The following is a 14,931-nucleotide window of genomic DNA, read 5'->3' as shown; positions in this document are numbered from 1 at the left end:
TCATTCCTCAGCTGTTCTACATCTGCCCTAACTAGCTCATTCTCTCTTTCCCCACCTGTTCTCTCTTCCCCCTCTGATTAGGTCTCTATTTCTCTCTCTGTTCCTGCTACTTTCAGTGTCTGATTCTTGTTTGTGTTTTTTGATGCCAGAAGCAAGCTGTCGTCTCGTTTTGCTTTCCACCTTGTCCTGTCCTGTCGGAGTCTGCCTGGCAGGAGCAATCCTGCACTATACTAACGTTCTTTTTGTTCCGCTGTCAACGTTGGAAGAGGATTTATGCCATTCCTGTATTTTCATTAAAGAACTCTGTTTTCTGTTAAAACCGCTTTTGGGTCTTCACTCAAGTTCATAACAGAAGAATCAGACCAAGAATGGACCCAGCGGCTCCGGACCCTTTTCACTCCGCCGTCGAGATCCAGGGAGCGATGCTAGGCAGACACGAGGAGGAATTGTCTGCTGCTCAACATGCCGTTGAGACCCTGGCCGTCCAAGTCTCCGACCTCACAAGACAGGTTCACCAACTCCACCTCGATCCGCCCACTTCCAGGGTTTCCGAGTCTCCGGAGCCCAGGATCAACAACCCGCCGTGTTACTCTGGGGGAGCCCACTGAGTGCCGCTCATTCCTCACTCAGTGTGATGTGGTGTTCTCTCTCCAGCCCAACACTTACTCCAGGAGCGCAGCCCGCATCGCCTACGTCATTTCTCTCCTTACCGGACGGGCGCGTGAGTGGGGCACGGCAGTCTGGGGAGGCGAGGCTGAGTGTATTAACCAGTATCAGGACTTTAAGGAGGAGATGATACGGGTTTTTGACCGTTCTGTTTTTTGGCGAGGAGGCTTCCAGGGCCCTGTCTTCCCTATGTCAGGGGAATAGATCCATAACGGATTATTCTATTGAGTTTCGCACTCTCGCTGCCTCTAGTGACTGGAACGAGCCGGCTTTGCTCGCTCGTTTTCTGGAGGGTCTCCACGTCGAGGTTAAGGATGAGATCCTCTCCCGGGAGGTTCCTTCCAGTCTGGACTCCTTAATAGCTCTCGCTATTCGCATAGAGCGACGGTTTGATCTTCGTCGCCGAGCTCGTGGAAAGGAGCTCACGTTCTCCGTTGCTCCCCTCTCCACATCACTGCCACCTGCCGCATCACTGCCACCCTCCTCCGCCGGCTCGGATGCTGAGCCTATGCAGCTGGGGGGTATTCGCATCTCGGCCAAGGAGAGGGAACGGAGAATCACCAATCGCCTCTGTCTCTACTGCGGCTCCGCTGGTCATTTTGTCACCTCATGTCCAGTAAAAGCCAGAGCTCATCAGTAAGAGGAGGGCTACTGGTGAGCGCAACTACTCAGGCCTCTCCTTCTGGATCACGCACTACCTTTCCGGTCCATCTCCGCTGGCCCGGTTCATCTGCTTCCTGCAGTGCCTTGATAGACTCTGGGGCGGAGGGCTGTTTTATGGACGAGACCTGGGCTCGGGAACATGACATTCCTCTCAGACAGTTAGGGGAGCCCAGGGCCTTGTTCGCTTTAGATGGTAGTTCTCTCCCCAAGATTCAGCGTGAGACGCTGCCTTTAACCCTCACTGTCTCTGGTAATCATAGCGAAACCATTTCTTTTTTAATTTTTCGTTCACCTTTTACACCTGTTGTTTTGGGTCATCCCTGGCTAGTGCGCCATAACCCTTCTATTAATTGGTCTAGTAATACTATCCTATCCTGGAATGTTTCTTGTCATGTAACCTGTTTAATGTCTGCTATCCCTCCTGTTTCCTCTGTCTCTACTTCACAGGAGGAGCCTGGCGATTTGACAGGGGTGCCGGAGGAGTATCACGATCTGCGCACGGTGTTCAGTCGTTCCAAGGCCACTTCTCTCCCTCCACACCGGTCGTATGACTGTAGTATTGATCTCCTTCCGGGAACTACTCCCCCCGGGGTAGATTATACTCTCTGTCGGCTCCCGAACGTAAGGCTCTCGAGGATTATTTGTCGGTTTCGCTCAACGCCGGTACCATTGTCTCCTCCTCCTCTCCCGCCGGAGCGGGGTTTTTTTTGTTCAGAAGAAGGACGGGTCCCTGCGCCCATGCGTGGATTATCGAGGGCTGAATGACATAACAGTTAAGAATCGTTATCCGCTTCCTCTTATGTCTTCAGCCTTCGAGATCCTGCAGGGAGCCAGGTTTTTCACCAAATTGGACCTTCGTAACGCCTACCATCTCGTGCGCATCAGGGAGGGGGACGAGTGGAAGACGGCGTTTAACACTCCGTTAGGGCACTTTGAATACCGGGTTCTTCCTTTCGGCCTCGTTAACGCTCCAGCTGTCTTTCAGGCACTAGTTAACGACGTCCTGAGAGACATGCTGAACATTTTTGTTTTCGTTTACATGGATGATATCCTGATTTTTCTCCGTCTCTCTCGATTCATGTTCAGCACGTGCGACGCGTCCTCCAGCGCCTTTTGGAGAACTGTCTTTATGTGAAGGCTGAGAAGTGCATTTTTTCATGCCGCCTCTGTCCCTTTTCTCGGTTCCGTTATTTCCGCTGAGGGCATTAAGATGGATCCCGCTAAGGTCCAGGCTGTCATTGATTGGCCCGTTCCTAAGTCACGCGTCGAGCTGCAGCGCTTTCTGGGCTTCGCTAATTTCTACCGTCGTTTCATCCGTAATTTCGGTCAGGTGGCAGCTCCTCTCACAGCCCTTACTTCTGTTAAGACGTGCTTTAAGTGGTCCGTTTCCGCCCAGGGAGCTTTTGATCTTCTTAAGAATCGTTTTACATCCGCACCTATTCTTGTTACACCTGACATCTCTAGACAGTTTGTTGTTGAGGTTGACGCGTCAGAGGTGGGCGTGGGAGCCATTCTTTCTCAGCGCTCTCTCTCTGACGGCAAGGTCCATCCTTGCGCGTTTTTCTCTCATCGCTTATCGCCGTCAGAACGTAACTATGATGTTGGTAATCGCGAACTGCTCGCCATCCGCTTAGCCCTAGGCGAATGGCGACAGTGGTTGGAGGGGGCGACCGTTCCTTTTGTCGTTTGGACTGACCATAGGAACCTTGAGTACATCCGTTCAGCCAAACGACTTAATGCGCGTCAGGCTCGTTGGGCTCTGTTTTTCGCTCGTTTCGAGTTTGTTATTTCTTATCGTCCGGGCTCAAAAACACCAAACCTGATGCTTTATCTCGTCTCTTCAGTTCTTCTGAGGTCTCCACCGACCCCGATGGGATTCTCCCTGAGGGGCGCGTTGTCGGGTTGACTGTCTGGGGAATTGAGAGGCAGGTAAAGCAAGCACTCGCTCACACTCCGTCGCCGCGAGCTTGTCCTAGGAACCTTCTGTTCGTTCCCGTTCCTACTCGTCCGGCCGTTCTTCAGTGGGCCCACTCTGCCAAGTTAGCCGGCCACCCCGGCGTTCGGGGTACGCGCGCTTCCATTCGCCAGCGTTTCTGGTGGCCCACTCGGGAACGTGACGCGCGTCGATTTGTCGCCGCTTGTTCGGTCTGCGCGCAGACTAAATCTGGGAACTCTCCTCCTGCCGGCCGTCTCAGACCGCTTCCCATTCCCTCTCGACCGTGGTCTCACATCGCTTTAGATTTTATCACCGGACTGCCTTCATCAGCGGGGAAGACAGTTATTCTTACGGTTGTCGATAGATTCTCTAAGGCGGCTCATTTCATTCCTCTCGATAAGCTCCCTTCTGCTAAGGAGACGGCTCAGATCATTATCGAGAATGTTTTCCGAATTCATGGCCTTCCGTCTGACGTCGTTTCCGACAGAGGCCCGCAGTTCACGTCTCAATTTTGGAGGGAGTTTTGCCGTTTGATTGGGGCTTCCGTCAGTCTCTCGTCCGGCTTTCATCCCCAGTCTAACGGCCAAGCCGAACGGGCCAATCAGACTGTTGGTCGCATTTTACGCAGTCTTTCTTTTCGTAACCCTGCGTCTTGGTCAGAACAGCTCCCTGGGCAGAGTACGCCCACAACTCGCTTCCCTCGTCTGCTACCGGTCTATCCCCTTTTCAGTGTAGCCTCGGGTACCAGCCTCCGCTGTTCTCATCTCAGCTCGCCGAGTCCTGCGTCCCCTCCGCTCAGGCTTTTGTCCAGCGTTGCGAGCGCACCTGGAAGGGGGTCAGGTCGGCACTTTGCCGTAATAGGGCGCAGACTGTGAGGGCCGCTAATAAGCGTAGGACCAAGAGTCCTAGATATTGTTGCGGTCAGAGAGTATGGCTCTCCACTCAGAACCTTCCCCTTAAGACAGCTTCTCGCAAGTTGGCCCCGCGGTTCATTGGTCCGTTCCGTATTTCCCAGGTCATTAATCCTGTCGCAGTGCGACTTCTTCTCCCGCGCTATCTTCGTCGCGTTCACCCGGTCTTCCATGTCTCCTGTGTTAAGCCCGTTCTTCGCGCCCCCGCTCGTCCCTCCCCCCCATCCTTGTCGAGGCGCACCCATCTACAGGGTTCGTAAGATTTTGGACATGCGCCCTCGGGGCCGTGGTCATCAGTACCTAGTGGATTGGGAGGGGTACGGTCCTGAGGAGAGGAGTTGGGTTCCCTCTCGGGACGTGCTGGACCGTTCGCTGATCGATGATTTCCTCCGTTGCCGCCAGGTTTCCTCCTCGAGTGCGCCAGGAGGCGCTCGGTGAGTGGGGGGGGGGGTACTGTCATGTCTTGTTATGTCTGTTCCTGTCCTTTCTCTTCATTCTCTCTCTCTGCTGGTCTTTTTAGGTTACCTTCTCTGTCTCTCATTCCTCAGCTGTTCTACATCTGCCCTAACTAGCTCATTCTCTCTTTCCCCACCTGTTCTCTCTTCCCCCTCTGATTAGGTCTCTATTTCTCTCTCTGTTCCTGCTACTTTCAGTGTCTGATTCTTGTTTGTGTTTTTTGATGCCAGAAGCAAGCTGTCGTCTCGTTTGCTTCCACCTTGTCCTGTCCTGTCGGAGTCTGCCTGGCAGGAGCAATCCTGCACTATACTAACGTTCTTTTGTTCCGCTGTCAACGTTGGAAGAGGATTTATGCCATTCCTGTATTTTCGTGTCCTGTGTGTACCTGCTGTGTGGTGTTTCCTGTGTGTACCTGCTGTATGGTGTTTCCTGTGTGTACCTGCTGTGTGGTGTTTCCTGTGTGTACCTGCTGTGTGGTGTTTCCTGTGTGTACCTGCTGTGTGGTGTTTCCTGTGTGTACCTGCTGTGTGGTGTTTCCTGTGTGTACCTGCTGTGTGGTGTTTCCTGTGTGTACCTGCTGTGTGGTGTTTCCTGTGTGTACCTGCTGTATGGCGTTTCCTGTGTGTACCTGCTGTGGTGTTTCTGTGTGTACCTGCTGTGTGGCGTTTCCTGTGTGTACCTGCTATGTGGTGTTTCCTGCGTGTACCTGCTGTGTGGTGTTTCCTGTGTGTACCTGCTGTATGGTGTTTCCTGTGTGTACCTGCTGTGTGTACCTGCTGTGTGGTGTTTCCTGTGTGTACCTGCTGTGTGGTGTTTCCTGTGTGTACCTGCTGTGTGGTGTTTCCTGTGTGTACCTGCTGTATGGTGTTTCCTGTGTGTACCTGCTGTATGGTGTTTCCTGTGTGTACCTGCTGTGTGTACCTGCTGTGTGGTGTTTCCTGTGTGTACCTGCTGTGTGGGGTTTCCTGTGTGTACCTGCTGTATGGTGTTTCCTGTGTGTACCTGCTGTATGGTGTTTCCTGTGTGTACCAGCTGTATGGTGTTTCCTGTGTGTACCTGCTGTATGGTGTGTCCTGTGTGTACCTGCTGTATGGTGTGTGCTGTGTGTACCTGCTGTGTGGTGTTTCCTGTGTGTACATGCTGTGTGTACCTGCTGTGTGGTGCTTCCTTGTGTACCTGCTGTATGGTGTGTGCTGTGTGTACCTGCTGTGTGGTGTTTCCTGTGTGTACATGCTGTGTGTACCTGCTGTGTGGTGCTTCCTTGTGTACCTGCTGTATGGTGTTTCCTGTGTGTACCTGCTGTATAATGTTTCCTGTGTGTACCTGCTGTGTGGTGTTTCCTGTGTGTACCTGCTGTGTGTACCTGCTGTGTGCTGTTTCCTTTGTGTACCTGCTGTATGTTGTTTCCTGTGTGTACCTGCTTTGTAGTGTTTCCTGTGTGTACCTGCTGTGTGTACCTGCAGTGTGGTGTTTCCTGTGTGTACCTGCTGTGTGTACCTGCTGTATAGTGTTTCCTGTGTACCTGCTGTGTGTACCTTCTGTATTGTGTTTCCTGTGTGTACCTGCTGTGTGGTGTTTCCTGTGTGTACCTGCTGTGTGGTGTTTCCTGTGTGTACCTGCTGTGTGTACCTTCTGTATTGTGTTTCCTGTGTGTACCAGCTGTATGGTGTTTCCTGTGTGTACCTGCTGTGTGGTGTTTCCTGTGTGTACCTGCTGTATGGTGTTTCCTGTGTGTACCTGCTGTATGGTGTTTCCTGTGTGCCACAGGGCGTTGCGGAGGGCCTCTCCAGGGCCTGAGCTTGAGTTGACCACTTTGAGAGAGACACCAGCGTTCCCAAATGCCCTGGAAGGACTCTTCTCCCAGTAAGCCTGGCTGACCTGGCAGGGTTAGAGGTTAGAAGTTAGGCCTGGCTGACTGTGCAGGGTTAGAAGTTAGAGGTTTGAGGTAAGAGGTCAGGACTGGCTGACCGGGCAGGGTTAGAGGTCAGAGGTCAGTGTGTGTGTGTACTCCTGACTGACCTGTTTCCACATGACAACGTAGAACCGTCTGCTGGACTGGAAGGAGAACACAAACCCTACATAGTCATCATCACGGTCTGTGTTCACGTAGAATGTCCCACTGAAGTCTACCGCACGGAACTCATCAAAACCTGAGAACACACACACACACACATTCACAAACGCAGGCACGCACACGCATTCACAAACGCACATGAAAACCACACAAACACCACCCAGATCAGCGTTAATGCGGTCTTAGGTAAGAGGTTAGGGGTCGTACCCAAGGCGATGCCAGGGTCAGAGTTTGCAGTCTGTAGCAGTTCGGTTCCGTGTCCTCGAACCACCCACAGAGGGTCAGACTGAGTGGTCCCCGAGGGTCCAACAGAACCGTCTGAAACTTCCTGAAGTCTGTAACTCCAATACCACTGTTCTCTGAGCAAACATCTAGTGCATCTGGTATACTGTCATTATCAAAGTCATCCTTACAAGCATCACCACGACCATCATCTAGAGACAGAGGAGAGAGAGAGGGAGAGGAGAGAGAGACAGAGGAGAGAGAGACAGGGAGAGGAGAGACAGGGAGAGGAGAGAGAGCGAGAGAGAGTAGAGAGAGAGAGAGAGAGGGAGACAGACAGACAGACAGATGAGAGAGAAAGGGAGAGGAGAGCGAGACAAGGAGAGGAGAGAGAGGCAGAGGAGAGAGACAGGGAGAGGAGAACGAGAGAGACAGGGAGAGGAGAACGAGAGAGAGACCGGGAGAGGAGAGAGAGACAGAGGAGAGAGAGAGAGAGGGAGAGGAGAGAGAGACAGGGAGAGGAGAGAGAGTAATATCATTATCAAAGTCATCTTTACAAGCATCACCACGACCATCATCTAGAGACAGAGGAGAGAGAGAGGAGAGAGAGGTAATATCATTATCAAAGTCATACTTACAGAGACTGATAACGGTACAAACACACTAATGATGTGGTGTATGTGTATAAGTGTTTGTGTGTATATGTGCGTGTTTATGTGCCAGAGTCACTATTGTTTGAATCACAAGCAAGTCGAGCCACACATTTTTTCAAGTCGAGTAAAAAAATATATACATGCAATGACTTGTTCAACTACAAGTGGAGACCTTGGGACGAGAAGGTTCTATCTACAAGTAGAGACCTTGGGACGAGAATGTTCTATCTACAAGTAGAGACCTTGGGACTAGAAGGTTCTATCTACAAGTGGATACCTTGGGACGAGAATGTTCTATCTACAAGTGGAGACCTTGGGACTAGAAGGTTCTATCTACACGTGGAGACCATGGGACTAGAAGGTTCTATCTACAAGTGGAGACCTTGGGACTAGAATGTTCTATCTACAAGTGGAGACATTTACATTACATTTAAGTCATTTAGCAGACGCTCTTATCCAGAGCGACTTACAAATTGGTGAATTCACCTTCTGACATCCAGTGGAACAGCCACTTTACAATAGTGCATCTAAATCATTAAGGGGGGTGGTGAGAAGGATTACTTATCCTATCCTAGGTATTCCTTGAAGAGGTGGGGTTTCAGGTGTCTCCGGAAGGTGGTGATTGACTCCGCTGTCCTGGCGTCGTGAGGGAGTTTGTTCCACCATTGGGGGCCAGAGCAGCGAACAGTTTTGACTGGGCTGAGCGGGAACTGTACTTCCTCAATGGTAGGGAGGCGAGCAGGCCAGAGGTGGATGAACGCAGTGCCCTTGCTTGGGTGTAGGGCCTGATCAGAGCCTGGAGGTACTGCGGTGCCGTTCCCCTCACAGCTCCGTAGGCAAGCACCATGGTCTTGTAGCGGATGCGAGCTTCAACTGGAAGCCAGTGGAGAGAGCGGAGGAGCGGGGTGACGTGAGAGAACTTGGGAAGGTTGAACACCAGACGGGCTGCGGCGTTCTGGATGAGTTGTAGGGGTTTAATGGCACAGGCAGGGAGCCCAGCCAACAGCGAGTTGCAGTAATCCAGACGGGAGATGACAAGTGCCTGGATTAGGACCTGCGCCGCTTCCTGTGTGAGGCAGGGTCGTACTCTGCGGATGTTGTAGAGCATGAACCTACAGGAACGGGCCACCGCCATGATGTTGGTTGAGAACGACAGGGTGTTGTCCAGGATCACGCCAAGGTTCTTAGCGCTCTGGGAGGAGGACACAATGGAGTTGTCAACCGTGATGGCGAGATCATGGAACGGGCAGTCCTTCCCCGGGAGGAAGAGCAGCTCCGTCTTGCCGAGGTTCAGCTTGAGGTGGTGATCCGTCATCCACACTGATATGTCTGCCAGACATGCAGAGATGCGATTCGCCACCTGGTCATCAGAAGGGGGAAAGGAGAAGATTAATTGTGTGTCGTCTGCATAGCAATGATAGGAGAGACCATGTGAGGTTATGACAGAGCCAAGTGACTTGGTGTATAGCGAGAATAGGAGAGGGCCTAGAACAGAGCCCTGGGGGACACCAGTGGTGAGAGCGCGTGGCGAGGAGACAGATTCTCGCCACGCCACCTGGTAGGAGCGACCTGTCAGGTAGGACGCAATCCAAGCGTGGGCCGCGCCGGAGATGCCCAACTCGGAGAGGGTGGAGAGGAGGATCTGATGGTTCACAGTATCGAAGGCAGCCGATAGGTCTAGAAGGATGAGAGCAGAGGAGAGAGAGTTAGCTTTAGCAGTGCGGAGCGCCTCCGTGATGCAGAGAAGAGCAGTCTCAGTTGAATGACTAGTCTTGAAACCTGACTGATTTGGATCAAGAAGGTCATTCTGAGAGAGATAGCGGGAGAGCTGGCCAAGGACGGCACGTTCAAGAGTTTTGGAGAGAAAAGAAAGAAGGGATACTGGTCTGTAGTTGTTGACATCGGAGGGATCGAGTGTAGGTTTCTTCAGAAGGGGTGCAACTCTCGCTCTCTTGAAGACGGAAGGGACGTAGCCAGCGGTCAGGGATGAGTTGATGAGCGAGGTGAGGTAAGGGAGAAGGTCCCCGGAAATGGTCTGGAGGAGAGAGGAGGGGATAGGGTCGAGCGGGCAGGTTGTTGGGCGGCCGGCCGTCACAAGAAGCGAGATTTCATCTGGAGAGAGAGGGGAGAAAGAGGTCAGAGCACAGGGTAGGGCAGTGTGAGCAGAACTAGCGGTGTCGTTTGACTTAGCAAACGAGGATCGGATGTCGTCGACCTTCTTTTCAAAATGGTTGACGAAGTCATCTGCAGAGAGGGAGGAGGGGGGAGGGGGAGGAGGATTCAGGAGGGAGGAGAAGGTGGCAAAGAGCTTCCTAGGGTTAGAGGCAGATGCTTGGAATTTAGAGTGGTAGAAAGTGGCTTTAGCAGCAGAGACAGAGGAGGAAAATGTAGAGAGGAGGGAGTGAAAGGATGCCAGGTCCGCAGGGAGGCGAGCTTTCCATTTCCGGCTGGGCTGCCCGGAGCTCTGTTCTGTGAGCTCGCAATGAGTCATCGAGCCACGGAGCGGGGAGGGGAGGACCGGAGCCGGCCTGGAGGATAGGGGACATAGAGAGTCAAAGGATGCAGAAAGGGAAGAGAGGAGGGTTGAGGAGGCAGAGTCAGGAGAAAGGTTGGAGAAGGTATGAAAGAGGGAAGAGATGAAAGGATGGAAGAGGAAAGAGTAGCGGGGGAGAGAGAGTTTAAGGTTGGGACGGCGCGATACCATCCGAGTAGGGGCAGTGGGAAGTGTTGGATGAGAGCGAGAGGGAAAAGGACACAAGGTAGTGGTCGGAGACTTGGAGGGGAGTTGCAGTGAGGTTAGTGGAAGAACAGCATCTAGTAAAGATGAGGTCGAGCGTATTGCCTGCCTTTGTGAGTAGGGGGGAAGGTGAGAGGGTGAGGTCAAAAGAGGAGAGGGAGGAAAGAAGGAGGCAGAGGGAATGAGTCAAAGGTAGACGTGGGGGAGGTTAAAGTCGCCCAGGACTGTGAGAGGTGAGCCGTCCTCAGGAAAGGAGCTTATCAAGGCATCAAGCTCATTGATGAACTCTCCGAGGAACCTGGAGGGCGATAAATGATAAGAATGTTAAGCTTGAAAGGGCTGGTAACTGTGACAGCATGGAATTCAAAGGAGGCGATAGATAGATGGGTAAGGGAGAGAGAGAGAGAATGACCACTTGGGAGAGATGAGGATCCCGGTGCCACCACCCCGCTGACCAGAAGCTCTCGGGGTGTGCGAGAACACGGGCGGACGAAGAGAGAGCAGTAGGAGTAGCAGTGTTATCTGTGGTGATCCATGTTTCCGTCAGTGCCAGGAAGTCGAGGGACTGGAGGGAGGCATAGGCTGAGATGAACTCTGGCCTTTGTTGGCCGCAGATCGGCAGTTCCAGAGGCTACCGGAGACCAGGAACTCCACGTGGGTCGTGCGCGCTGGGACCACCAGATTAGGGTGGATGCGGCCACGCGGTGTGGAGCGTTTGTATGGTCTGTGCAGAGAGGAGAGAACAGGGATAGATAGACACATAGTTAACAGGGTACAGAAGAGGCTACGCTAATGCAAAGGAGATTGAATGACAAGTGGACTACACGTCTCGAATGTTCAGAAAGTTAAGCTTACGTGGCAAGAATCTTATTGACTAAAATGATTGAAATGAAACAGTACTGCTGAGTAGGCTAGCTGGTAGTGGCTGCGATGTTGACACTACACTAATCAAGTCGTCCGTCGAGTGTAATAGTTTCTACAGTGCTGCTATCGGGGGCTAGCTGGCTAGCTAGCAAGGTTGATTGCGTCTGCTACTTTAAAAGAACGACAATAGCTGGCTGGCTAACCTAGAAAATCGCCTAGGCTACACAATTGTCTTAGATACAAAGACGGCTATGTAGCTAGCTAGCTACGATCAAACAAAACAAACCGTTGTACTGTAATTGCTACTACAGTGCTGCTATTCGGGGGCTAGCTGGCTAGCTACGTTAGAAGAACGACAATAGCTGGCCAGCTAACCTAGAAAATCGCTCTAGACTACACAATTGTCTTAGATACAAAGACGGCTATGTAGCTGGCTAGCTACGATCAAACAAATCAAACCGTTGTACTGTAATGAAGTGAAATGAAAATGTGATACTACCTGTGGAACGACGCGGAATGTTGACCGGGTAGTTGGAGTTCAATTCGGTAGAGGTTGGCTAGTTGTTGCTAGCTAGCTAGCAGCATTTCCTACGTTAAGGACGACAAATAGCTGGCTAGCTAACCTCGGTAAATTAAGATAATCACTCTAAGTCTACACACTCTAAACTGCACAATTATCTTGGATACGAAGACAACTATGTAGCTAGCTGACACAACGCTAATCGAGTCGTTCAGTTGAGTGTAATAGTTTCTACAGTGCTAGTGGACGGTGGATGTTAGCTAGCTGCTTACTGCTTAGCTAGCTGCTTAGCTAGCTGCTGGGCAGATACGTTAGGACGACGAAATACGATAATTATGCAATTGTCGTTGATACAAAGACGGCTATGTAGCTGGCTAAGAAGAATTGCTAAGATTAGACAAATCAAACCGTTGTACTATAACGAAATGTAATGAAAAGTTATAAAAAGTTATACTACCTTGCGGCCGAAGTGTAGATGGGCACATGGCGCGTCCAACTCGAACCTTGGGACTAGAAGGTTCTATCTCCACAAGTGGAGACCTTGGGACTAGAATGTTCCATCTACACGTGGAGACCTTGGGACTAGAAGGTTCTATCTACAAGTGGAGACCTTGGGACTAGAATGTTCTATCTACAAGTGGAGACCTTGGGACTAGAAAGTTCTATCTACAAGTGGAGACCTTGGGACTAGAAGGTCTCTATCTCCAAGTGGAGACCTTGGGACTAGAAGGTTCTATCTACAAGTGGAGACCTTGGGACTAGAAGTTTATATCTACAAGTGGAGACCTTGGGACTAGAAGGTTCTATCTACACGTGGAGACCATGGGACTAGAAGGTTCTATCTACAAGTGGAGACCTTGGGACTAGAAGTGTTCTATCTACAAGTGGAGACCTTGGGACTAGAAGGTTCTATCTACAAGTGGAGACCTTGGGACTAGAAGGTTCTATCTACAAGTGGAGACCTTGGGACTAGAAGTTTATATCTCCAAGTGGAGACCTTAGGACTAGAAAGTTCTTCTACAAGTGGAGACCTTGGGACTAGAAGGTTCTATCTCCAAGTGGAGACCTTGGGACTAGAAGTTTATATCTACAAGTGGAGACCTTAGGACTAGAAGGTTATTCTACAAGTGGAGACCTTGGGACTGGAAGGTTCTATCTCCAAGTGGAGACCATGGGACAAGAAGGTTCTATCCACAAGTGGAGACCTTGGGACTAGAAGGTTCTATCTACATAAACCCATTTGAACTTGGTGCTATATGATTATATCTGCAATCCAATCACTGGCCTGAACAAATACAGATGGACCAATCAGAACAAGTCTTTGCCATCTCCCTCTAAGTATGGGTTGGGGTTGGGGTTAGGGTTAGAGGGTTAGGGTTAGAGGGTTGGGGTTAGAAGGTTGGGGTTAGAGTTAGAGGGTTGGGGTTAGAGGATTGGGGTTAGAGGATTGGGGTTAGAGGATTGGGTTAGGGTTAGAAGGTTGGGGTTAGGGTTAGAGGGTTGGGGTTAGGGTTGGGGTTAGGGGTTAGAGGGTTGGGGGTTAGGGTTAGGGTTATGGTTAGAGGGTTAGGTTTAGGGTTAGAGGTTGGGGTTAGGGTTAGGGGTAGGGATTGGGGTTAGGGTTGGGGTTAGGGTTGGGTTATGGTTAGAGGGTTGGGTTTAGGGTTGGGGTTAGGGTTTAGAGGGTTGGGTTTAGGGTTGGGGTTATGGTTATGGTTAGAGGGTTGGGTTTAGGGTTAGGGATAAGTTTAGAGGGTTGGGTTTAGGGTTGGGGTTAGGGTTAGAGGGTTGGGGTTAGGGTTGGGGTTATGGTTAGAGGGTTGGGTTTAGGGTTGGGGTTAGGTTTAGATGGTTGGGTTTAGGGTTGGGGTTATGGTTAGAGGGTTGGGTTTAGGGTTGGGGATAGGTTTAGAGGGTTGGGTTTAGGGTTTGGGTTAGGGTTAGAGGGTTGGGTTTAGGGTTGGGGTTATGGTTAGAGGTTGGGGTTAGTGTTAGAGGGTTGGGGTTATGGTTAGAGGGTTGGGTTTAGGGTTGGGGTTATGGTTAGAGGGTTGGGTTTAGGGTTGGGGATAGGTTTAGAGGGTTGGGTTTAGGGTTGGGGTTAGGGTTAGAGGGTTGGGTTTAGGGTTGGGGTTATGGTTAGAGGGTTGGGGGTTAGGGTTGGGTTAGGTTTACAGGGTTGGGTTTAGGGTTAGGGGTTATGGTTGAGAGGGTTGGGTTTAGGGTTGGGGTTATGGTTAGAGGGTTGGGGTTAGGGTTGGGGTTATGGTAAGAGGGTAGGGTTTAGGGTTGGGGTTAGGGTTAGAGGGTTGTGTTTAGGGTTGGGGTTAGGCCCTAGCATTCATTCACCCGAATATGTTACATCTTCAGTGAGATGTTCCAGCCATCATTAGACATATAGTCAGTCCCACCACTGAGAAATAGAGTTATAACCCAGCCATCTCTAGACATATAGTCAGTCCCACCACTGAGGTATAGAGTTATAACCCAAACTCGGTCTCGCTGGAATATGATCATGATTAATTAAATCCCCAGAATTGTTCTGGTAAAAGAAGACAGGGGCTTTCTGGTCACTAATCAGGATATGTGAGACTGCCTTTGCGCGCCCATGCTGATGACTGTGTGTGTGTGTGTATGTGTGTGTGTGTGTGTGTGTGTGTGTGTGTGTGTGTGTGTGTGTGTGTGTGTGTGTGTGTGTGTGTGTGTGTGTGTGTGTGTGTGCTAAACCATGGAGGCTGTCCCAGTTTGAAAACAGCCTGGCGCGGTCTCCAGTTTAAATCTAGCTGGCATGGTCTCCAGTTCAGCTCAGCAATCTGAACAAAGTAGTAGGGACCTTTTGTGTGTGTGTGTGTGTGTGTGCGTGCGTCCGCGTGTGTGTGTGTACTGACTGTCTGCGTCTATTTGGTCAGCGTTCGGCAACAAGTCGGCCGGTTGTCACGGTCATCAGGGATGCCATCGTTTGTCATCATCATGGTGGCAGGCGTCGCCAATGCCATCTCTGTCATGGATCAACCTGGTTGCTATTGGCAACGTAGCGACAGTTGTCGAGGGAGTTCTGATGACCGCCCTCATCTATATCCTCATTATCATCACAGTGATCACTCAACCAGATCACTGTCACGAGATCAGTCTACACAAAAACAGACAAACACACCTGGTTAGCAATACTGCAGTCCAAAAAGGTCCCTACTACTTTGTTCAGATTACTGAGCTGAACTGGAGACCATGG

General features: G+C 51.1%; 1 protein-coding gene across 1 annotated transcript; it reads right to left on the bottom strand.

Annotated features, from left to right (window-relative positions):
- Nucleotides 1–6,342: 6,342 nt before the first annotated feature.
- Nucleotides 6,343–14,832, bottom strand: LOC135537279 (thrombospondin-2-like; the record flags this gene model as incomplete). The annotated part of the gene is made up of 4 exons (XM_064963476.1): nucleotides 6,343–6,510; nucleotides 6,652–6,782; nucleotides 6,914–7,034; nucleotides 14,716–14,832. Coding segments are annotated over 4 exons (537 nt in total), but the record flags the coding sequence as incomplete, so codon positions are not given.
- Nucleotides 14,833–14,931: the final 99 nt, after the last annotated feature.

This window comes from Oncorhynchus masou, unplaced genomic scaffold, assembly GCF_036934945.1.
Source record: "Oncorhynchus masou masou isolate Uvic2021 unplaced genomic scaffold, UVic_Omas_1.1 unplaced_scaffold_7417, whole genome shotgun sequence".
Taxonomy (NCBI): Eukaryota; Metazoa; Chordata; class Actinopteri; order Salmoniformes; family Salmonidae; genus Oncorhynchus; species Oncorhynchus masou.
Note: the sequence above shows the minus strand (reverse complement) of the source record. Positions and strands in the feature narration are given on the sequence as shown.